General features: G+C 35.3%; 1 protein-coding gene across 2 annotated transcripts; it reads right to left on the bottom strand.

Moving 5' to 3' along the window:
* Positions 1–391: 391 nt before the first annotated feature.
* Positions 392–26,438, bottom strand: LOC128207240 (serine/threonine-protein kinase VRK1-like). 2 transcript variants are annotated; one of them, XM_052910054.1, is made up of 14 exons: positions 26,390–26,438; positions 26,045–26,129; positions 23,461–23,598; positions 22,430–22,485; positions 21,252–21,321; positions 19,351–19,547; positions 18,724–18,828; positions 14,768–14,900; positions 14,112–14,232; positions 13,065–13,123; positions 11,518–11,696; positions 10,644–10,815; positions 8,706–8,954; positions 392–1,711 (listed from the first exon to the last, which is right to left on the bottom strand). In XM_052910054.1, the coding sequence occupies exons 2-14, from the start codon at positions 26,073–26,075 to the stop codon at positions 1,608–1,610; spliced, it is 1,614 nt and encodes a 537-aa protein (XP_052766014.1). In that variant the 5' UTR covers positions 26,076–26,129; positions 26,390–26,438; the 3' UTR covers positions 392–1,607. The 2 variants fall into 2 exon arrangements, with proteins under 2 accessions (XP_052766014.1, XP_052766013.1); XM_052910053.1 differs by having other exon boundaries at positions 26,368–26,422.
* Between the last annotated feature and the right edge of the window lie 40 nt (positions 26,439–26,478).

Raw genomic sequence — 26,478 nt, 5'->3', positions numbered from 1 at the left:
AGGTTTGTCAAAGTGTTTGAGGAAACTAATCACCTAATCAAACTCCAGTTATAAAACCAAGGCGGGGCTTTCAGCGGCATACACTGCCCTTTGTTTCATTTAGAATGGTGAAGATAAAGAAAAGTCATCTTTGTTTTAAGTCATTATTTTTGAAGCAAATTATTGATGATGCACTCATGACGTAATTTATAACATGGTATACACACACTGATAAAGGCTATGTGCAAATAACAAACTTTTGCTAAAAAATCGCCTACTTTCATTTTTCTCTCTCTAAAATCCCCTACTTTTAAAACCCAAAAAAGGCTATGACAAAATTTTCAACTTTTTTTCTCAAAACATTTTCAAAGAAATACAATACTATTATGATTTGTTTATAATCAACTCGGTGTCAATTCACTTGTTTTATTCGGTTTAGTTAAAAAAACAAGCATTTACATACAAGTAAAACAGCATAATAAAACAAACTAATATTTATTAAATGCACATATCATGCTGATTTTATTTGATTACAACCAAATGAATATTTGATTGGATCCATGCAACTGCCTAATATTTCTAAATCCTTACAGCAATTATACTGAGAAAGTCTTTACAAAATGATGTCCTCTCTTTAAATAGTTAAATTCTTGTTAAAACTATGTTAATGACTAAATTATAAGAAAATGTGTATATCAATCGTACCATACAATCGTATGTCAAGTATGCTATCTAAAGTAAATGGAAATGAATGATGATGCTGTTTCACTTTCACTTATAAATCCACAGAATGAATCAGCTTTACAGTTAGACCGCATTAAATTAATCATATGTTTAGTGTCATTGGGTTGGTAGGTTTTAATCTTATTCCAAATGGGTAGGTTTTAATCTTATGAAAATAACAAGAAAGAAAAAACATTAATGTTAGTCATTAAAAGCTGCACTCTCACAAATTTACCATTTTTACAACTTTTAAATTTTTTGTTTATGAATGAGCAAATGTTTGTGTATATGTCTAGAAACCAGTGCTATATGAAGGCTGACTATTGATATAACGCAGTTCTTCATATTTATGGTCGAAAATGTATGTTTTGTGGCTACAAGCATTACTATCATTTTAAGAAAATTGAAGTGTTTGGCCTTTTTAGAACAATTTGTTTGATTGTGAGTATCTTATATGACTGAATCGTAGGAGACGATGGCTAGGTTCCCTCTGGGTTCTAAAAGGTTGCCGTCACTTTGTCGCCGGTGGTTAAGGGGGGTGCAAAAGGCATCATGCCAAATTCAGATTATTCTTCCGAGATATGTAAAAAAAATTAAATGTCAAAACTGTCAATCTGTGAGAGTCCAGCTTTATAATTTCTGCTATCATGAACATTGGTGTATAGATGCATTTGTTGCCAAGAAAATAAAATGGGCTTTCTTCCTGGGCATTTTTTTTTTCTGTCATGTAAGTAGGTTTTAAAAAAGGGTCTACACAGATGCTAAACATATGATTGATTTGGTCAGGCCTTATGGTCTTGTAAAGTTACATATCGTAGCTAACTAAAATATAAGTTATTTTCTTGGTCAAATTTATCTCATGAATGTTTGTTCAGTTAAAACAAAGAGCAGTCTGAGGATATCAGTCATCTGTTTTTCTTGAGGCCAGGTGATGTCTGTATGGCCATTTCGTTCATCACAACCTTCTTCTTCCGAGTCACCTTTCTCTTCTTTGGAACTGGAGATCCGGCTGTAATAAAGGGAGACAACTAGAGCAGTCAGTCAAGGGGCATAACTCGGCAAATATTTCAGACACAATAATTATATAATAACATCTATCCTGTGTTTCTTGTTCATAAAAAATCCATCCCAAGGACATACACAGTCATGAGCAGGTAATGAGGGTTGCTAAGTGATTGGCCAAGCAACATCCCGAGGGTCGGATTTCTTTCTTTATTCGGACCAATAACACATGATCAATATTTATTCTTGCATACCTTAAAGCTGCACTCTCACAGATTGATTGTTTTGACAACTATTTTTTTATTTTTTTTTTGTCTTGGAATGAGCCATTTTTGCGCAGATGTCAGGATATCAGTGACATAATATTGCTGACAAAATATCAGATCTCAGTTTTTCATAATTACGTTCAAAAATTGATGTTTTATAGCTTAAAGCATTACTAACCTTTTAATAAATAATGATTTTCTTAGGCAGTTTTCCAAACAATTGAGATCTGTTCTATTGTCAGTTATCTTAAATGACTGAATTGAAGGCATTGGTACCAAATTCAGCTGATTCTGAGACAAAAACACAAAACGGGTCTAAACTGTCAATCTGTGAGATTGCAGCTTATATCATGTAAATCATCAATTTGTGGAAAATGATTAACAAAATGTTATTTTGTACATTTTTCCTAAAACCGTGTGGGATGTTGTTTACTGACGTCATTATACGAAGTTATTTTAGATCAATGTTGATGTAACGTATTTGTCTGGAAATCAGGTTTTTGAAGATTATTCATTTACATCTTGCAATTAAATTTCATGTAGAATTTGACTGTATTTTTTATTGAGCTCTACTGAAATGTCTTACTTTACTTTTCATAAACTATACAGTATAAGACATAAGAAGTGGCGCTTTATTGCTCATTGCTCATCCGGCAGGAGAGGAGGGGGGCAGGGGTAACAGATGGAATTTTCCAGACCGTCGCAAGAAACGTGCGTATTGTAATAATGGACATTCATGCCAAAGTCAAAGTCAGTTAATATCTTTAATAGTCCTCAAGTTCAGACATCTTATTCGTAAACCATACTCTACTTAAAAAGAGTGCTCAGGTAAACCTAAAATGTTACTGGCAGTATTTATGCGATAAATGTCCTTACGATATTTTTTTAAAATCCAAATAGGAAGGAGAGTTCAATTCCAAGTCATTTTTTTATCAATCTTTCAATGTATTGAAACTTGTTAATTTATATCATTGTTTTTTTTTTATTATATGCATGTATGAATATAAAGGGGTTTTAAAACGTTTTTATTCAATGATGCTTTTCCGTACATTGTAGTTAATATATCAGTGAAAGAAGAACCGTATAACATTTGTTGCTCTTTCTTGTTCACGTCAAAAGTAAGAACCTGACTTCATTTTCAAAATAAGAATTTCACGAACTTTCTTTATATATATAAAAATCTTTAGTATCGGTCCACATTTTTTTTAATCAGTATAAATAATAATTTCCTGCTATCATTGTATATGAAATGCCACAATGAGCTTCTAAGAACTACTATGAGCTACTTAGAAGTTCTACTTGCAGATACCTAAAGATACTTAAAATTACAATGCAATATGATAAAGTGATGACATAAGTGTTTATTCTCAAGTTTTTTCTTTGAATTCAACAATTTAAGTATCGGTCCACATTTTCTTCGTATCAATATAAATAATAATTTCCTCCTATCATTGTTTATGAAAAGCCTCCAAGAACTAATGTAGGAGCTTCTAAGAGCTGCTAAGAATTACTAACAGATACTTCACAGCACAATGAAACATAATTATGTGATGTCATAAATAATTATGAAACTAAATAAAATTCCGAAAGGAAGTTTATTCTGAAGTTGTTTCATGTTATTGTGTATTTAATTTTATAGAAAAACTTTTCCTGAGAATCTTCGATGACTGGTTGTTTGTCTTAGCAGGTTATTCATACGAAAGGGAGCTTCGATAAATGCATAAACATATTGATATACATGTGAAAAAAATTTTAAATTTAAAGATCTGGTATTATAAAAATGTTGAAAATTATTATTATTTTTTATTGTATTTCATTGCTAGGACCTCCAGTGTATATTAATATACATGTGAACAAGAGCAGCGCGAAACGGAGCATTATACGCCCGAAGAAGATTCGGCTTGAGGTCCTTTTAATGTAGTGATGATTTGTATAAAGTTATTTGAAAATCGCTTTATTAGTTACCAAGTTATGGCCCGGACAAGGAATTGCTAACGGACGAGTAACAAAGATGTGGCCCGGACACAGAATTGATAACGCCCCCCATGGTGATTCTAGTCTTTGAGGTATGGACCTGGAAATTGCGCGCGACACATCCTTTTAATGTAGTGATGATTTGTATAAAGTTATTTGAAAATCGCTTTATTAGTTACCAAGTTATAGCCTGGACACAGAATTGCTAACGGACGAGTTACAAAGATGTGGCCCGGACACAGAAATGCTAACGCCCCCCCCCCCCCATGGTGATTCTAGTCTTTGAGTTATGGCCTGGACATGGAATTGCTAACGTCCCCCCCCCATGGTGATTCCAGACTTTGAGGTATGGACCTGGAAATTGCATGTGACACATCCTTTTAATGTAGTGATGATTTGTATAAAGTTATTTGAAAATCACTTTATTAGTAACAAAGATGTGGCCCGGACACAGAATTGCTAACGCCCCCCCCCCCCCAATGGAAATTCTAGTCTTTGAGGTATGGACCTGGAAATTGCGCGCGATGCATCCTTTTAATGTAATGATGCTTTGTATAAAGTTATTTGAAAATGACTTTATTAGTGACCAAGTTGTGGCCCGGACACAGATTTGCTAACGCACCCCCATGGTGATTCTAGTCTTTGAGGTATGGACCTGGAAATTGCGCGCGACACATCCTTTTAATGTAGTGATGATTTGTATAAAGTTATTAGAAAATCGCTATATTAGTTACCAAGTTATGGCCCGGACACGGAATTGCTAACGCACCCCCATGGTGATTCTAGTCTTTGAGGTATGGACCTGGAAATTGCGCGACACATCCTTTTAATGTAGTGATGATTTGTATAAAGTTATTTGAAAATCGCTTTATTAGTTACCAAGTTATGGCCCGGACACGGAATTGCTAAGGGACGGACAGACGAAAATGAAAAGTTGAAAATGTCCCGTAAAATTATTATTGTTATTATTTTTCAATGCTAGGACTTCCAGTGCATATAAATATACATGTGAAAAATAAATAAAATTTAAAGGATTTGGAGCCATATTACAACAAAGTTAAAATTGTACCTTATTCGTAAATTCAACAACTTCCTTAACTGTTTTATTTCACTGTTAGGTGTTATGTTAAGGTGAATTTTAAAGCTGCACTCTCATAGATTGACCGTTTTGACAACTTTTTTATTAATTTTCCTGGTATAAGCCATTTTAGCGTAAATGTTCGGACACTGGTGATATAAGACTGCTGACTAAAAATCAGATTGCAGCATTTCGTATTTGCAATCGAAAATGATTTGCTATTGCTAAAAGCGTTTCTAACACTTAAAGAACAATGACATTTTCGGAAGTTTCCCAAACAATTGAAATCTGTTCTATTGTGAGTTATCTAACATGACAGAATTGAAGACAATAAAGTTGAAATAAGCTGATTCTGAGACATTTTTAAAAGAAATGAAATATGACAAAACTGGCTGTATGTGAGAGCGCAGCTTTAATTTGAAAAAAAAATGAAAATATCATTTTAAATAATAAGATTTTTCAAGAAATGTTACAAATCCAAGTTTTTAACTTAAGTTTATATTATATAAGACTGCTGACAAAAAATTAGATTGCAGATTTTTATATTTAAGTTCAAAAAAATGTTTTAGGCATTTTTCTTACACCGTTAGTAACAGTTTAAACCATAAAACATTAATTTTCGAACGGAAATATAATAACATATGATTCGATTTTTTGTCAGCAATCTTATATCATTGGTTTGCAAATATTTATGCAAAAATTTTCTCTTTCCAAGACAAAAAATTGTAAAAATGGTGTATCTGTGAGAGTGCAGCTTTAATCGTGATTTAATCAGGTTATGTATATATATTTGATTGCACACATCAGCAACGTGTCAAACATTGGTCTGCTTAATTTCAGACAAAAAAATAAAATAAGAGTGATTAAGATATATTTTCCCACAAATATTATGCATATGTTTTGACTTTTAACATTAAGTTATGTAATTGATTAATAACAGGTTGCTATTTTGACAACAGGCAATGAAAAAGAAAACAAGAAAATATGTTAGATTTGTTGCATTAAAAAATAATCAACGCAGAAATATACGAAGACATTTCTGAGTAACAGTATTCATATATTGCTGACATGCATTTAAGCTCCAACAAAGAGAATGAACTCTTATTGGTCATTATCAATTTCATTTGTCTAAAATTGAAATGCATAAACATATAGGGCGGTATTCCATGTACACCCAGCCAGCGGAATTATGGTGTGAACGATTTTCTTGGATATGGATCTAAGCCAGACAGGGTTTGGCATGAAAAACATGTACAGACAATGGAAAATATGCCATTTCACAAAAATGAATGAACTAAAATACAGAATATGGCAAATCAATCATGCGGAATTATCTGTTTCATCTGATTTGTTTAATTTAAATGTTTATTCTACATGTAAAATTCTAATCAATCCTAATTTATTTTGCATACATATCAACTGGTCCATAAGTCACTCAATACTGTACATAAATTTTAGGTTTTAATTAAAACAAAAGAAATATTGGATTATCTGAAGCATTTAATGTTATGAAGGCAGGAGGGTGCACATGCTGGATTCCATGGAGCTAGGAGGGTGCACAGGCCAGACTCTATGTTCCCCCTGGGTTCTAAAAAGTTGTCGCCACTTTTTCGCGGGGGGTTAAGGGGGCCGTGATAGGCCCCCTTACGGGTCCAGGGCAGCGCCCTTGTGGGGGCCAAGGGGGCGAAGCCCCCTGAAGCTCATGGGGTTTAAGCATTTTAAGAGCCTTAAATTGCATTTAATTAGCACATTGTCGTGCAAATCATAACATTTTGTTGTACATGAAGCACAAGATATTAATAGCAAATTGTTATTCTGTTGACAAAATTCATTGTATATGGACTAGTATATAAATAAAAAAATATTGCAAAAAATGTGACATTAACATCAATATGTTGATTTCAGTCTAATGCCTGCATACAATAAAAGAATACATTTGTGAAATTATGAGATAAATTTAAAATAAATGGAAACTCAAAGAAATATTCATTGTCAAACTAGGGCCATAACTTTCCTAATAGAAATTTGTCTACATACTCTTTACTCCAGCCAACATATTAGAAGCCTTATCAAATGGGGTTTAATCCTATTTATTTGATTTTTGTTAATCTTTTTGACACTTTTTGAACTCTTAGAATGCTGCATTTATAGCAATTACAAATTGCGACAAAACCGAAAGCAAGTCTATTTTTAGCGCGTAAACGTCATTACGAAATTTGCATATCACGTGACTTTCCGACAACATAAAATTCTATGATTTGCATATTTAAAACTAACACGATAATTACGCAACAACAAGGCTGTTGAGCTAAATATTAAAATTGTTTGCTAATAAGAGACATAACAGTTAAAGGATGTCATTGTTTATCCATGAAAGCAATAAAATTCTGCAATAATTAGCGAGGTGTTGACTGGGCCGTGACTGCTTGCCCTAATTATCGGATTAATTTTTGTTGTCGCACCAGCAGATGCGCTTGATTTATGACAGTGACAGAATCGATTATCATGCAGGCCGCATGGTCACCACTTACGTCATTTTAAGAAAATATTTTAGAAAAAAATCGTTGTCGCCATAAATTCGCCAAATTTGAAAAGTTGTCGCCACTTTTGCGATTTTGTCGCAAATGGCGACAATGGCGATCGCCAGCGGGAACCCTGTAGGAGGGTGCACAAGCTAGACTCCATGAAGCTAGGAGGTTGCACAGGCCAGACTCCATGGAGCTAGGAGGGTGCACAGGTCAGACTCTATGAAGCTAGTAGGGTGCACAGGCCAGACTCTATGAAGCTATTAGGGTGCACAGGCCAGACTCCATGGAGCTAGTAGGGTGCACAAGCCAGACTCCATGAAGCTAGTAGGGTGCACAGGCCAGACTCCATGAAGCTAGTAGGGTGCACAGGTCAGACTCTATGAAGCTAGTAGGGTGCACAGGTCAGACTCTATGAAGCTAGTAGGGTGCACAGGCCAGACTCCATGAAGCTAGGAGGGTGCACAAGCCAGACTCCATGAAGCTAGGAGGGTGCACAGGTCAGACTCCATGAAGTTAGGAGGGCCCACAGGCCAGACTCCATAAAGCTAGGAGGTTGCACAGGTCAGACTCCATGGAGCTAGGAGGTTGCACAGGTCAGACTCCATGAAGCTAGGAGGTTGCACAGGCCAGACTCCATAAAGCTAGGAGGTTGCACAGGTCAGACTCCATGGAGCTAGGAGGTTACACAGGTCAGACTCCATGAAGCTAGGAGGTTGCACAGGCCAGACTCCATAAAGCTAGGAGGTTGCACAGGTCAGACTCCATGAAGCTAGGAGGTTGCACAGGCCAGACTCCATAAAGCTAGGAGGTTGCACAGGTCAGACTCCATGAAGCTAGGAGGGCACACAATCCAGACTCCACGAAGGCTGGAAAGTATAAATGCTAGAGTGGACTCCATGAGGGCAGTATGGTGCACATGCTGAACTCCATGAGGGGAGAAGGGTGCTACCAAAAAAGGCAGATTTTAATTCTGAGGTATTGTCCATGCCTTTGTTTTGTTGACATCATTATGGTCAAACGTTAACTTGGCCATATCTTCAAAATTTTCCAAGATATTCAAGTGAAACTTGGTACACATGTTGCCTGAGACAATATTTATGGCAAGATCTATAACTCTGCCTTCTACATGTCAACTATCTTAGTTTAACTACATACCTGCTGGGGACTTTGCTCTTTTGGCGGCGGCAGAAGTTTTTAATGCCCGCGGAGATTGTTGTCCTTTTGGAGATTGCACTCTTGACCTGGCCTGTAATGGTGACCCTATGGACCCTTGAGCAGCTTTAGCACCAGCTGCCCTTGCTATAGCAGCAGCAGCAGTAGGTGTCAACTTTTTTGCTGCCATTTTCTTGGCTGCACCAGTTGGCGTCGCTCTACCAGCTGTGGCCTTGGCAGGAGATGGTTTGCCTTTTGGTAGAAATATAGATTTATTTGAATGCATACATCATATCACAGATTAGGTATTTTTCATCACAGCAATCAGGGTAGAGAATGGCTTTAAGCAATAATCCTTAAACATTCTGCCGGGAGTCAAGTCCTTCAAGGGAGTGGCAGGGTGCATAGCCCTCTTTAAGATCCTTGGTTTTAAGCATTTTATAAAAGTCTACGGTTTCATTTTAAGTTTTAATCAAAGCTATATTAGTTGCCTAGGAAAGAACAAAAATCATGGAAATCTGCAAATCAGCGGAGGATTTTCACCCCTGTATAATGATGCACCTAACAGTACATTATATAAGCTTTCCAGCAACAGTTTTGGTAAAGAATTGAAATCACATCTTTATGTACCCATCTCATAAGTATCCCAATTGACCTCACACAAAAGAAAATATACAAAGAAGAAAGAACAACAAAACGAGAACGCCAATGTTCATCAGTCAAAAAAGAGAGAAGTAACTGGACAATTCTTGTAGTCCTTATAGTTATGGGCATGGCTATATATGTGTTACAGGTCTTATTAAAATACTTTGAGCTTGCAGTCATCCAGCCAGTCAGAATGGGCACTTTTAATGCGCATTAAATGAGCCTTAATGGGGCACTTGCAAGTGTAAATTTTCAATTCATATTGTGTATGTGTTGTAACTACTTTAAATTTTAATAATTTGTTATGAATACCTTAATTGTTATCTTTACTTCAGAAGTTTAGTGATGAAATAATGTAGACTTGAATTTATTATTTTTACACTTATTTCTGGAAACTGACAATGTCCAACAAAAGGGCATGGCAGGGTGTAATTAAAACCAGCAGGCTGCTCAGGGCTCGAATCTAAGCTCACATACTCGCTAAATGCTAGTCAGTTTTGCTGATAATGACCTCATAAAAAATCTACTCGCTAAAATTGATGAGTCCCATATTTCAAAACAAAATACCAGAGGACGAACGGTAATGAGTACGCAACGAATATCATGTCGCTAAGACGCTTTACAAAGCATAACAGGTAAGCATTAAACGCTTCTGTGACACTGATCGCGTGTGCTGATTTGATAACGTAGTACACAAATTCCAACACAGTAGTCTCCCTTGATTAGCAGAGAAGTACAGCAAAGGGAAGAAACCACTATTTGTGTTTGCCATTGATACCATTTGGGATTTTTCCTGAATGTTACACTGACATTGTAAGACAGAAGTTTAATTTAGACTAATTAAATAATGTGAAATGAAAAAATGTCTATTGTTCTATTGATTAAAAGAATTTTGTCATGTGGTCTTACGAAAAAGTAATGTTTGACACTTGTTCATTAAACATTTAACAAGAACTCACTCGTAATGACCTTGTCACTTCATTATTCGGCATATAATGCTTAATTAACCAAATTCAATTCTTTAGAAAAAAGCAAGTAACTGTTTGAAAATGCGAGTTGAAAATTTACCCACTTGCAAAAAATTGCAAGTAGGAAAAAAGTTTAAATTCAAGCCCTGAGACTGCTGGATAAGGGCAGCGGGGTGCCCCACCCTGCTAGTTAAGCCTAGCTGAAGCACTTAGGTCTTATAGTTACCTTGTTCACAATGACCACAACAAGTCACCAATGCTAAGACAATATCTCAACTTTTCTTCTTTCAAAAACAGATGATCAAAAAGACTAGTTTTTATATTATACCCTTTGCTGCTGCTGGTTTTCTTGCTGCGGGTTTAGGGCTCATGGGTTTGGTTGCTGCTGACCCGGGTTTAGGGGTCATGGGTTTAGTCTTTTTCGGAGTGGAAGGACGGGGGGATGCAGCCCTGGATTTCACCTTCACATCAGCATCTGCTTGCTTTCGTTTTACACCTTTCTGTAAGAAAAGTTAACATATACATAATAGTTGTATTTGTCCAGCATTTATATTCAAGCAGGCTTGTTATTCAATAAAAACATATTAGAAGCAGTTCATATTTTATATTATTATATTAATAAACCCATTGATGGGCGTAAAATAAAACATACCACAATTAACCTAAAGAAATCGACTGAGCCGAATAGTTTTATTTCCAACAAAACTGATTTTATTGATCGGTTATTTCTATATTTAAAGGGCAATACCTCTCGACTGACTCAAGCGATATGGCTGGTTATCGAACTTGCACAGGATATTAATCCCATACACATTATCACCCAATATGGTGATGATTGGACAAAGGCTTAAGCTAATTATTGGAAAAGACCAATTTTAGGTTATTTCTATAATGAATGATTATTCTCGAGTGGTTCAAGCAATATGGTCAGAGATATTATACCCAAACACATTTTGATCAAATTTGGGGATGATAAGACAAAGTCTTCTTTAATAATTGATTAGCCAATAATGAATATAATGGACGATGCTGGCAGGTGAAACAATTATACGACGTTTACATATCCAACAGTAAAAATACAACACGCTTTATTGAAAATTAGTATCACACGCAATGGTCGTTTTCAAATTTGTCCGAGATATTATGCCAATACATATACTGACCAAATGTCCCGGCAATGGGAAGGGCAAGTTTGAGTTTACCTTAGGAGAGGCAAGAGGGGTGGCGGTTCTTGCCCCGGCAATGGGAAGGGCCAGTTTCCAAACGTCCTTCACCCCAATACTAGACAGACCCTTGGTGAACACTTCCCTCATCTTAGTGTAGTTAGGCTGCTCATCATAGCTGAGATTCTTTACCATATTGAAGTAGGTTTTTATCTCATCTGTTGATAAAAAAGGGTGGATAAGTTATAAAATGAATTTTTGATGCCGACAAATACAACTGTTTGCGGATGGAGTTAGGGTTCAGAGTTTTGAAAGGGGTATTTGCTTCTCTCAAATCCAAGATTGCCTGCTCTGGACCTTTTCACCTTAATTTCACCTTAATTAGTAGGTTTTAGAGTGGTGCTAGCTTCTCTCAAATCCAAGATTGCCTGCTCTGGACCATTTCACCTTAATTAGTAAAAAACATACCAAAATTAACCTTAAGAAATCGACTGAGCCGAATAGTTTTATTTCCAACAAAACTGATTTTATTGATCGAATATTTCTATATTTAAAGGGCAATACCTCTCGACTGACTCAAGGGATATGGCTGGTTATCGAACTTGCACAGGATATTAATCCCATACACATTATCACCCAAAGGGACCGGACTTCCCAATTAAAAAAAGCAGCATCTTTTCCCTCCTATTTTCGGTAATTTGCTTTCATATATTTTTTAAATCTTTGGAGCATTGTTGTGCTGATGGTCAAGTTGTGTTTGGTTCCTATAGTATGTCAATCTTTTATTATCTGAATAAATAAACATGAAGTGCATGCATAAAATCTATTGTAAAAATTGGCTCATTCCATGACAAAAAATAAAGTTTACAGTCAATCTGTGGGAGTGCAGCTTAAATCCTGACATGAAGCTACTCATACGAGTACAGTAACACAAGGCTACATGTACAAGTACACAGACTCTCTAGTCATGTGATGGCAACCAACACCACTAGCATTAATGCCTCAGATTTCTTTGCAAAAACAGACATGCTCTTAACATGTTAATATTTAATCTATTTACTATTTAACAATGTGAAATAGTTAACAAAACAAACATCATATGTTTTACCATGGATAAATTTTCACTCTAACTTGTGCAAGAACTCCATCACTCCCTATAGAAACAGAAGCAGTTATTGAGTTTTTGCATTAAAGCTGCACTCTCACAGATTGACACTTTTTTTTATCTTTTGTCTCAGAATCAGCTGATTTTGGCCTTAATACCTTCAATTAGGTCATATAAGATAATTCATTATTGAACAGATCTCCATTGTTTTGAAAACAACTGATATTCGATTTTACTTAAAAAAAGTTAATGTGTTGGTAACGCTTTTAGCCACAAAACATCTATTTTCAAACATAAATATCTTATCTTTTTTCAGCAGTTTAATATTACTGGTTTCCTGACATTTGCACAACAATTGGCTCATTTTAAGGCAAAAAATTAAGATAAAAAATTGTCAAAACGGTCAATCTGTGAGAGTGCATCTTTAAGGGGACAAATTTATTTAATCTTTATGTTTTTAAAAAATACAATGTAAATGTACCTGGTATACTCCCTTGTGGAAAACACTTCTTCATTAACCCTTGAATGTCATTCATGTATCTGAAATGAGATTCAAAGATAAAGATGAATGACTGTATTATTTGTATCATAACAATGTCCGAAATATATTAAAGACTTTCAGCTGTTTTAATTATGTTACATGAAAAATACATAAACATGAAAAATGTCAAAGTACATAAATTTTACTTCAATGGAAGTTTCTATTCAAAAATAGGAAAAATGAAATATTTGAAGTTTAAACCGTATGCGCCAGCCAGTTGTAACCTCGGCCCCCAAAGGTCCGGGGGTATACCAGGGATAGCCAGGGAAATGGGCCGTGTTTTTACCTTTCAGGTGGCCCACAGTGCCGGGTGAATGCGGTGGTTTTGTCTTCTCGCCAAAAATAGAGGGGAATGGGCTTTACCTAGGGTCCCTGGGTGCGGGGCCATTTGGCAGGGATTTAACCAGCAGTTAGTCCCTGCAGGGTGGGGATTTTACCCGGGCTTGGCTGGAATGAAAGTCAAAGTCCCGGCTATTCCCAGGTTACAATTGACTGGTGCATTACATTATTTGGAGACCAGTTATCAGGGATTCCAAAAGCTGATATTTGTCCATCATGAGAAACAGCCGAAGTTCTGTTTGAGAATAAGGGGTTCACGCACTCATTATAAAAAAATGGTTAAAGGGAAATAACTCAATAAGTAAGTGCTAGATTACAGTTCATATGCACTACCATTGCCCTTATTGCCTTCTATCTCTATACAAAGTTTTATTTCAATCCCATAAGTAGTTTTGGAGTTTTTTCCCGAACAACAGTGTGATGGATGAACGGGCGGACGGACAGACAAAGCAGTCTCTATTTGCTTTTTCCTTCAGGGAGCATAAACATACAGTTTAAACCTCACAGACCAGAATTAATATAAAGGGATCTAAAAAGCATTTGCAATGATGAAAAAACCTTACACCTTCACAGATGGCAGCTGTCGGTTTTAAAGGAAGACTATATCACTGTTAAAATGCTACAGGATTGAAATGAAAAATTCCATACTTGTGTTTTGAGTCAGATACGTAGTTACAGTCAGAGAGTTTATCTTCCCATGGAAGTCGTCCACACAACCACTGTAGAAGACAATAGCCCAGAATCTCCATGTCTGCCCGCCGAGATGGGTCTGAAATGAGAATTGTGTATCTATAGTCAGCCACTGTTACAGTCTGAGAGTTTAGCCATCCACACAGCTACCATAGCAGACAATAGCCTAAAATCTCTATGTCTGCCCGCCAAGATGGGTCTGAAATGAGAATTGTGTATAGTCAGCCATTGTTACAGTTTGAGAGTTTAGCCATCCACACAGCCACTGTAGAAGATATCTTTTAATGGCTAAAATACAAGCCAGGTTTTGTCCCATAATCTTGCTAAAAAAATTGTCAAAATTTGCTACTTAATCTGGCTAAAATATTGCCTCTTGATATGGCTAAAATATTGATCAAGTTTTGCATGTTGATCTGACTAAAATATTGATCAAGTTTTGCATGTTGATCTGGCTAAAATATTGATCAAGTTTTGCATGTTGATCTGGCTAAAATATTGATCAAGTTTTGCATGTTGATCTGGCCAAAATATTGATCAAGTTTTGCATGTTGATCTGGCTTAAATATTAATCAAGTTTTGCACGTTGATCTGGCTCAAATATAAGCATGCCTCACCGACACCCTTGTGTGCGTCTCGGGATGTGAACTCTATGGTACCGTCGTGTGCTTTCTTTGGGTCCTCTTTGTATGCCTTGTGGTTGCCATCAGGGGCGTACTTGTATGCTAATCCATAATCCACAAGGTACACCTACAAATGAAAGTAGTAATGTGCTAAAATTAAATCTTATTTACTGTTTGTAGAAAAAATAGAAGTTACTTTAAGCTTGCATCACGTGGCATATGTCTATAACAGATCGAATCTTGTCTTTGAAGTTGTCGACTTAGAAGTGAATAAGCAATTTGCAGTTGGGATGTGCAGCTGACATTACTATCCGCAGTGCTCCAAATTGGCCTAAAAAGCAGGGTGGGACACCTTGCTGCCGTTTACAATGCCTACATCTCAAAATGAAAAAAATGAAAAGATCTATGTTGAACACTAGTGTAAATATTTGGATTTGTTGAACTATGAGTCTACTTTTGGTGAGCAGTAGTTTAGCAATTACTTAGGAGATTTTAGAAGCCACTTGATTGTCATTGGAGGTCTCAAACTGAAAAATGTTTTTACAATATTTTTTTTTATTATGCCAAACCCTGGTGTTAGAATACGAGCTTGTTCATCTACTTTTGATGACTAAGTCTCTTATTGAAGCCTCATAATTTTTTTTATAAAAAATAAATAAAAAAATATGCAAAACACTAATGTTAGATTTCAGGCTTGTTCATCTATAAGTCTTATTTTGAAGACTTCCGTATTAAACGTGTATAGGAGTAATAGGACACACATTTTCACCCCTAAATTCAATGGATTAAAATGCCTGCCTTTAATCGTTAGGATTTTTCTCCAGTCAATTTCAGGCCAATTAACAGTGACAAAGAGAAATGTACCGGTAGAATCAAATAAGTAAACAAATGTTCATAAATGGAACGATTACTTCAAAATAATTTAATGAAAAAAAACCCATGGAAAACAAATTGATTGATTACTTTTTTTATATCAAAGGGACTTATTCACATTAATAACTCAATGAGAAATGTGGGTTAACTGGATTGAATTATATTGGCAGTGGAAAATGGGGATAAAAGGTAAATATTAATTAAACATTGTTCATGACTTTAATGTTTCTATATTTTCAATTAACTTTGTAGTATGTTTCTGTTTTAAAATACTACAAAGAAGCATAATTGTCACTATGAAAGCTTTTCTAATGCGCGAAGATGTGAAAAACATCCTCTGCCAACAAACTGTTCTGATGGTTGAGTTGTTTTTACTCAATTTACCACGTGTTTCACTATATAGCTGAAGGTGCTGACATTTTGAGAACATCCATGTACAATATAAGGCTGTTGCTATTATGAATTATAACATTCTCGAAAGTTAATCAGGGACGACAACGAATTTGTGGGCTTCGAGGAAAGCAATATCAGGATGACAGAATAAGAACGTTGTTTATTATTTGTGCTACTGTTACTTTTTATGCACATTATGTCTTATTTACATGCAGTAAACAAAAAACACATTGTTTTGTTATTTAATATCGCATGGTATATATTTACCTTTGCAATTTTTACAATACAAAAATAAATCATCAAAACAAATATGGTGGCTGCTGATTTTCAGCTCAGATTTGACATTTTTCCGCAGCGTCCTATCAAAAGTCAGTAATTTTAATGCCTGTGCCTTTTCAATTGGGAAAATTAGCGTGAAAAGTCCAAAAATTGGGAAAATGGTAATTTTACTTATAAAAGATTTAATTTTCTGCTTTTACTGAGATTGTTAAATATTATGTGTGTCCATACAGACTTTTTCTATAACATGGTGATGCATGACAGCAATTAGTCCATATAAACAGTCGCTTCAGAGTCTTTGACGATTTTTGATTTGGCGACTCTACACGTCCATAACCCACTTGTTGTTTTCCGAGCCAAGAATGACAGATCCCAGCGCTAAGTATATTGAGCAGAAAGATAAGGGGCACCTGCTAGATGGTTTTAAAATGGCAATGCTTTATTGACAGAAGGTGATCTAAATTAAACTAATTATTTAGTAAGTGTAATAAGTAGGGATGCAAACGAATGGCAAAATTGATATTCGAATATTCGGTAATTCTTTCGAACGAATATTCAAATATTTGATTACCAAAATACATCTTTTAAAAGTTGTAGTAAACTTTTATAATATTCTCTAAAGTAATAGCCGGGGCATTTTAGTTTTTCCTTGTCGTAATAACTACGCGTGGCGGACCCTGAATAACACCAAATGAGACTCTGAAATTCTTCATTTCAGAAAGACAAAAAGTCATACTTTATCAACAGAGAAAAATTAACAAAAACTTTTTATTAATATTCCTCTGCCTTCATATTTGTAAACATGAACCTAGATGGATTTTTGGTCAAATGGCGTTATGTGCCAATGGAGAGTCTCCGTAGGACGAACAGCCTCGTTCTGGGATTGACCTATAATATATAAACTACGGAAAAACTAAACCAACTTGGGAACTAGTCTATTTTAGATTTTCTTAATTGGTAGAAGCAATTTACCTAAAATAATTGGATTTTTTTTTTCTGTCACTTGTCGTTTTCTGTCACTCCCCGTGTTTTTACATTAAGCTAGTTATTGTAAAAACACGGGGACTATTTATAGTACCTGACGATATGTCCCTAAATGATACATGCCACGTGTTTAGTGTATTGTCATCACATTCACACCTCTGGCATTATGGGCCAATCGTTGTTTAAACAAGACAAACGAATCTTAAATACAACAACATAGTTGTAGGCAAAATATTTATTATTATTATTATTCAACAAAAAAAACATCGAATATTCGAATACCGATTTTGACATTCGAATACCAAACGTTTGATCGAATATTCGAATATTCGTTTGCATCCCTAGTAATAAGTAAAGCGTATTGGCTAAAATAATTAACGTGTAACTTTTGTGTTTTAATTTAATAGTGAAGTGTTAAGTATTGTGGAGTAATAGTTGAAGAATATATTTTACATTGGTACTGCTCAGTTGACTTGTGGCATTTAGGGAACAAAATGAATATCCAAATATTAAAGAAGTTCCCTATACGCGCATTATTGTGGCTATTAACAAGCTTGTCCGAGTTTTTTTATCTCCTTATATTAAACATTGATGATTAATATGAATACTGTACTGAGAAATGCATTTTTGAATTCAAAAAAATACTCACGCCAACATGTTTAAACTGGTTGTCAATTGTGTGTCCATGTATATGAAGTCTGTTTATTAAGTTTTGCACTCAAAATCTAATTTAGTCATTATCTAGAACTAAACAGTTGAGTACAAAACATTGATACTTATACACACATAAATAAATTCCTTTCGACGCTGTAAAACTGCTGTTGTTTACTGAATACCATACTTCATTGACTCTGGCAACAATTGTCAGGTTAAACGTGTATTTTGGATTACGAAAAACAGAAAGTAAACTGAGATTAAAACCGGAGGCAGAAATTAACGGTGCGTCCTGCAGAATGTCCCCGGCAAAAAAAACTGTAAACAAGAATTGGCTAATTTGCAGTTACGCGGACAGGATTTTGGGGGATACGAGGATTTATAATATCTTAAAGTTTGCTATCAAAAAATGTATGAAGTAAAAGTAGCTTCAATGAAATGGGAAATTAACAGGTTTCAATTGTAAGTAAAAAGAAACTCCGGAAAAAGGGGAAAACTGAATTCTGTTCTGGGAAAAATTAGCGATTTTTTTGGGGAAAATGGAGGCTTTTTGGCGAAGGGAAAGGTCCGATATTCGGCCCTAAAATTAGCCAAAAAAAGTCACTGATGGTATTAAGGTTTTTACCCCCATTTCACCAATTGTTTTGCCTGCGTCCTATCTATACTAGTGTCCTATACACAGTATAATACGGTAGTTTCTTAACAAGTGCTGAGGAAATTTCAATAGCCATTTGATAGTCATATGACTTCTAATAAACATGACTTACCACATCCGCCTCCACTTTACCGGCCTTGTACCCGAGGAGACAGTTGGCTGCTTTCATGTCAGCATGTACATAATTGTTCTCATGTAGAAACTGCATTGCATCTATCTGCAGACACAATTATATTATATGCTTTTACTGAGATTTATACTACAAGATTTATCAGTGAAATAAAAATGATATTACACTGTTTCAATCAGTTAAATAACAATTTGATATTTGCACTGTTTTGACTTTTTAGCCTGCATTCACGTCTCGATCAATCCTAAGTGCGCACAGGGCTGGGACACAATTTTCAACGAAGTCATTTCTGAAATGATGTTATGTTCACAAACAACTTGAGGCGCTTTTCTGAAAAACCACAATTAAATGTCATTTTATATTCTTTTTAGGCATATAATTAAAATGAAAAAAAGTTTGTTTTAGTGTAAAATCAATATATTTCACCTCGTGAAAACCTAAAGTAAATATAGCTTTTGGTGCTCTATCAGTACAAGATATATTATATATTACACTGAAACAAAGATTTTTTCCAACCATCAAAAATACACACAGTCTGTCAATTAGAATGCTTGCCTGAGGCCTTAAGGCAAGTAAAAGTCACTGAACATCAGTTACACTTCTCCTTACCAGCCTTAGAGCAAGAGCACACACGGTTTGTCGACTGAAATGCTTCCCAGAGGCTTCAAAGATCATCTGAAGGTCGGTACTGAATCTCTGCATCACCATGAAGCGATAGTTGGTACCCTTGTACACGTGTTGGCCACTGGCGATGAACTTCGGGATACCCAGGTACTTCACCTTGTGTGACTTGACCCAACTCTCAACTGAGAAGCAAAGGATATATTTATTTCATTCAATTAAAGCATACTGAATGGTAGTTACAGCAGATCTCCAGCTAAACCTTAATAGCAGGGTTGGGCCCTGGGCACCCTGCTGCCCTTTTTACCACACCCTGCAGTGCCCTTCTGTGTGACAGAGTCAATTTTCAGATATAAGCATAAAAATGATATATATACATAATAATATACATAAAAATTTGACACTAAAGTAAAGACTACAGTTAAGGTATTCATAACAAACTATTAGTATTGAAGGTAGTTACAACACATACACAATAAGAATTGACCATTGGCCCTTGCAATGCCCAATTAAAGCTCATTCAATGCGCATCAAAAGTGCCTTTTCTACCTAGGACCCTTCTTTAATTAAAACTTGGCTGGAGCACTGGACTGACAGATACGTAAACTTCATTGAGTCTTCTTTAGGCATATACAGTTTTAGTCATGAAAGTCAGACTTTTGGACAAACAGTTCCGAATTCATAAATAAGTGCTTGGAATAAAAAAATATTTAATAAGCCATGCTTTATAGAATCCTATGAGCAAGCATGGATTTTAGCATTTTATCCGTGTGGTGCTTTTGGGCTTGCGCTAATTCGTGCGAGTGCTGTTAACATAAATGTCTTCATGCTATTAAAATTTTAATGGGAGTACTGCATGTATTTGTTGTGCTGTATCTTTGATAAATTTATATAATTGTCCGTTTCAAATACACCCACAGCTTAATGGCACAGTATTTTAAGCCCTATATTTTCTAATCAGAGGGCCACAATATTGTTTAAACTTAATCACCTACTAACCCTGTAACTTTATAATATCTGCAAGTTCTATCTATAATATATATATATATATACAGTCGAAACCTGTTAGCTCCATATCGCTTGGCTCGAATTCTTTGTTGGCTCGAACTTGATGTAAAGGACCAATTTATTTTACCTCTATGTAAGCATTACTGCTTGGCTCCAAATTCACGAGGCTCAAAGTATTTTGGCCGTTCCCTGGGATATCGAGCTTACAGGTTTTGACTGTATATAAATATTATATATATGGTACCATGCCTTTTTCTGGCCATCTCACAGGTCAGAATATCTGACCCATTCCCAATGCCAAATTTTTATATGTATATTATTTCTCAATTTCAAGAAAAAAATCCAGCTTTTATGAGATTAAATCACTGTCACGAAAAGCCTGGCTTCTCGACTTACATGGTCACATTGCTCCTTAGCCTGGGTTTTAGCACAGGAACAATTCATTTGGAACAATTGATCATTTACAATTATAACTGCATTTATCAGCAGTTTTGGTTGAAATTCATGGTTCTATACATTAATTTCACAGCAAAATGATGTCCAAATGATGATTTTATTTGAGTTTTTTTTTATTTCAAATATTACCAATTTTTACACAACTTTAATTTTTTTTCTCCAATTTTAACAAATACTCCCAGACAAAAATGGTCTGAAATTTCTTCTCAAATCTGTAAATTTTACTTCGCAAAATTTCCCAATTTGTCTAAGGTCTTTTCCCAAAAATGGATAGAAAAGCCCTGGATACCATACTGTATGGTATGGCAAAGGCCTTACTCTGGTTTGTTTTGTGCTATAAAGGCATTATTGAAGTCACAATAGGGCAAGGTGGACTCAGGTTATGAACCTTATAAAGATGAAATAATATAACGCAACCAACATACTTAAGTCTGGTTTTGCAACTCTCTGGTAGAAGTGAAGTTCACAGAACAGGGGACCATTGCCCATCGGCTCCTGAAATTGGGTTAAAACTTGGGTCACGCATGAATGCAATAATACATGTTGATTGGTATGTTTTTCAGATAACATAGGGTAGGTTTAGGTTATATAGGCCACATTTTAAATTCCCCCATTTAAAAAGTGCTGAAATATCGCTAATTATTTTTTATCTGTAATTTTTTTGTTTGTTTTAGATAATTAAAGCCAAATGAGTTAAACATAATAAGGCCTAAAAAAAAATTGTTTGGTTAGGGTTACATCCTTTTCAAAAATAGGTAGGGTAGGTAGGCTTTTTATTTATTTTTTTTATTTTTATTAGGCTTTATATAAGAATGTCATTTTCATCATTGGAGAATGGTGTTAAAGTTATCTTCTATATAAGCAATTAAGGTTTTAAACTACATATTGAAAAGCAAAAAAAAAAAGGATTTTTTTTTTATTTTTTTTTAGTTGTTCATTTTTTTCCTTCAAACTGACTATAAAAACGTTAGGGTCGGCGCCTATTCCGTAGGTAGGGTCGGGTAACCCGAACCAAATGTATTTTTTTTAGGCCTAATGCATTAAAAATAGAATAAAACAAATTTGTGCAAATTTCAATTGTAACCTCTATTGAGCCCCTTTAAAGGGACTCACTCATGTTTTGTTAATTTTAAGATGAAATAAAATTGTGGCAAATCATAAGGATTGTTAAAACTAAGATACTGACGGCTGGAACCAATCATAAATGTTGAGATTAGTCAATTAATGTCTTTGAAGGCCACAATTTTGAAATGCTTAAAGTTTTGAAATTCTTAAAGGTTAAATTATCCCCCAGCTTATGTAAGGGTCCTTGTGGGCAAGCGATTTTGTTGTCAGTTTTCTGATTTTGCTGACTATACTGGTGTGTGTTTGCTCCCTACTAAAACCAGATTTTTCTTATACTTTAATTGTAATTTTTTCTGCAATTTTGGTACCAAAGGGTAAAATACTAATATTATTATTGTTTTCAAATGCATTACAGTGAAAAAAAAATGGTAAAAACATGAGCAAGTCCCTTTAAGGCTACATGGCTTGCCGCTTTTCACAGTAGTTTTCCTTGCTTTACATGTGTACATAAATTTGTAAAGTGAAAAATAAGACATACTATTTTGACTACATATCCAGCATCCTGTCCAACTTTTCCTGATTCTTTTTCAGCAGCTGAAATAAGAGGTTTACAATAATTATATGCTTTGTTAAAATTTACATCAGTCTGACCTCTAGGTATTGTATTATTATTTTCATCAACGCTCTTTTCTCTGCCGCCCCTTAAATTCTATTCCTACGGTGTTGATGTATAACATTCATAACATGTAAAAAAGGATAAATGTTACGATCTTGTTCATGGTTTCTCTAGAAACATGTTATGATCTCTTATGCAATAAGAAAGAGCATCAATACATATTCAATGGTGAAAGAGTCACCTAAGAAATAACCCCCGTCCCAGTTTAAAAAAAAAGAAAATCTAGCAATTAATTTATATTTGCCTTAGATCCACAGATATCCAAAGACAAAGACACATCCCTGAATAATCAGTTTCATAGATTCCTGAATATAACAGAAATTACAGTTGGAATAAACAGATTTAATAGAAACATCTGATATCTACTGAATACGTTTTCGGTTCATTCTCTCTAATTTTTTTTCTAATCTCAAAACATCTATGGTTATGAAATCATTTCAAAGGGACTAGATTCCTGATGGTCCAAAAAATCGACAAAATTAATTCAGTATGTCCTCTAATAAAGCCTAGAATTTTCAATGCGAGCTAAAAGGAGGCCGATAATACAACCATTTACATGATGTAAAGAATAAAAGCAAGAGTCATGTTGCTGTCTCATCTGAGTTTCCCCGTTTAAAAATAGTGCATAAAGATTTACCAGTTTTAATCATATCTGTTTGAGAACAGATTAATATACCAACACTATTTTTAAACTTCCTTGAATTAACGTGGTAGACAACCTCAGTAAATTTTGAAATTGGATAACTGCGCAAAAATTGCTCAAGATGTATGTATCGAAAGCGATGTGATAATCAGTAAGTTGTACACAATGATGTCAAGTTTTTTATCAATTTTCATTTTTTCTTGCAATTGTATCATCTGGTGTCTAGTCCCTTTAATGCTAGTTAAATTACCCATATAAATAAGACCAAATCCGCCCTGGCCAATAACATCTCCAAGACGCCACTCTTTTTTACACAGATCACGTAATATCTCTCCATTTGGAAACTTCTCTGCTAACACATGGCCTTTTGGTTTTCGTGGCTTTTTAGCTGAAATTCAAATGTTATTAAATTTCATCCAGTAGTTTTCAAATCATGCTCTGTACAAGAAACATTGCAATGGACCTGTCAACCAACCACATGGTGACTCCAATATACATCCTCAAATTTTGATTGTTGGGGTATAATGATATTTTTTCTAATCTCAGAATTTCCAAGACACAGCAATCTCTCTGACAGTCAATAAGTTAAAAAACATGGTTTATCTTAATTAATCATAGCATTGAAAGCCCAGTTAACAGGTATATGTAACAGGGATATAACTTAACTTTTAAAGACCATTAGCCAGCTGGGCTCGTAGCTTTTTAAATTAATGAGCCCAGCATCAAACCCATGAGCCCAACATTGTGTTTACACAATTTATTTACATCCAATTAAAATCACTTACTCACCCACTGTTTATTACAAGGGAATGACAGGCTCAAAACATTACAAATAAGTTGTCATAGGCAGCTTTGTTAAGGTTCTCAAATTTTTGCTGCCTCACAATTTTTGAAACCCTTTTCTTCAACTTTTGGAATAATAAGGAACCTTTTGTGTGTATCACTAGTTTCATGTTTTAATACTGTCATGTTCATACAAAATACAGTAAGGACAAAAATATTTTGCAAACTGGCAGACATACTCAAAATGAACCAAACCATTATGGGTATTGGACGGCCATGGGCAGTAGTTTGCCCATTTAAGGGAGGATTTAAGCACTGGCCGTTTTCTTCAAAATGCTTTTGTTATTTGGCCTTGCAAGCTTCGTAACGCCATCACATCAAGATATTTCCTCAAAAGTATACATGGGCATGGACATATTGGGTTTTTGTGTGATTTGTGATTGGCTATCATAATTATCCCATCGCCTGGCAGGGGTGTAGAAATTAATTCAAGTAGCAGGGAATATCCTAAAAGTAGGCGGGGGGTCTGGGTGTACTCTCCCTGTTAGGGTCAAGGGGGCAACGCCCCTTGTGGGATGAAATTAAGCCTTTTTAACCAAACATTCTAGTCTTCTGGTGCATGTTTATTTTGTAACAGAAAACCTTAACATAAATGTACTATAATATGATACTGAAACTGAGAAAATCCCCCCCACCCACCAGTGAGGGCTAACTAATGAACCAAACTACTGTCAAATTCAGATTCAGGATAATATTATAACATTCCAGACCACATGCCTTGACATTTGCTAGCTATTCCCTCCTAATAATATATGTAATTTCTTCTCTACCAATTATATACTTTCAGCCACTGAATCACTATTAACCTCTGAAAATTAAACATCTAACTTCATTTTCTGTGGTTCTAGATATTTCACCGGCAGCTAACTTATTCCATTTTAATAACCAAAAGAAATATCTGGACACTTTGTGACATTTAAAGCGTACTAAATTTCACCCAACGTACATGTAAAATTCATCAAAATATAGGATTATTTTTAGCAGTGACATCACCGCAAGCTTGTTCATTTTGTTTACACCTGGTTAACACGGGTATATAAAATTTACTGTTGCGTAAATGGTAATAGGACTAATAGAAGGCCAGACACGCTCATGTTGCATAGTTACTACGCTTTTTTGTGTCTGGAAAAAAATATTTATTTCACCCTCCATTGCTTCGCAAATCATTAATTTCAAAACATCCGCAGAGGGGATGCGACTAATAAGGTCATGTATCGAGCTAATGTTATTGTATTCGGAACACTGGGAAACCCAAACCTAATACTTGAAAAACATCCCAGAGGGGGATGCGACTAATGACTTCACATATCGAGCTAATGCTGTATTGTAGTCGGAACGCGCGGAAAGCAAAATAAACAATACCAACAATCAAGGTTTTAATCGGATGTAAACAGAACAGACATGACAAAAAATAACAGATTTTATTTTTGTTGATGCGGGGAAATTAGCCGGGTGGAGATGCTAAGGTAACCGGGTTATTTTACCGGCTCCCGGTCCATTTCTACACCCCTGCCTGGTACCCTTTTGCAAGAGGTATTTCTCAACAACTGGGAGCATATTATGCGGACGCCTACGAATAAAATCGAGCTCACCACTCGGGAGGACTTCTTTTGAATTTCATTCACCCAGATTGGAAATAGGTCGCCATTGGCGAGTGCCACATTGTACACAACACCTATTGCACAGTCCTGACACAGTTTGCAAAAGAGAAAAATATGTAATAAGTACCACTAAGAATGAAAAGACAAATATCATTTCTGTAAATCATTAGAATAACTTGCATGAAGATTGCGCATTTCTGACCATAGCATTCCGACAAAGGAACAATACCCCTAGACTTTTCACCCAACACTGTTAAGTGTGGGCAGTAATAAGCCATCGCAAATCACTCAATACAACCTGTGTACTCAGAAATTAAAGGGTTAGCCTAATTGGAGCAGGCCAAAAGGTAATTGGGCCAAGTTGACCCAACATAGCAGAGTTTATCTTACCTGCTGCAACAACATTTTTTGCTCGTGGCATTCTGTATCAGTCTGGTCTGTAATGCAATTGAATCTTAAATATGCAACCTTGAACCTGAAAATTAAAAATGCACGAGTTGTGAACATAATGAACATGACATGCTGCAAAATACGGCATGTTCACAGCCAAATCTCTACAGTGGCTACATGATAGAACAGATCCGGATTTTCTTACATAAACATGTCTGACAAATTTACGAAAGTTATTGGATCGGAAAAGCAAACGCAGCAGCAGAAAAATAAAGGCTATATGACTAGGTTATTGTCTTATAAAAGTCTGAATTTATGTTTACTCTGATTTAGTGTGTGTTTTACTTTTGTTTTCATTCATCCACCATTAACTTCCGGTATTTTATAATTTCCGCCAATCGTAACCTACAACATTATAAAACGTTTGTTTTCAT

Source organism: Mya arenaria, chromosome 11 (genome assembly GCF_026914265.1).
Source record: "Mya arenaria isolate MELC-2E11 chromosome 11, ASM2691426v1".
Classification (NCBI taxonomy): domain Eukaryota; kingdom Metazoa; phylum Mollusca; class Bivalvia; order Myida; family Myidae; genus Mya; species Mya arenaria.
Note: the sequence above shows the minus strand (reverse complement) of the source record. Positions and strands in the feature narration are given on the sequence as shown.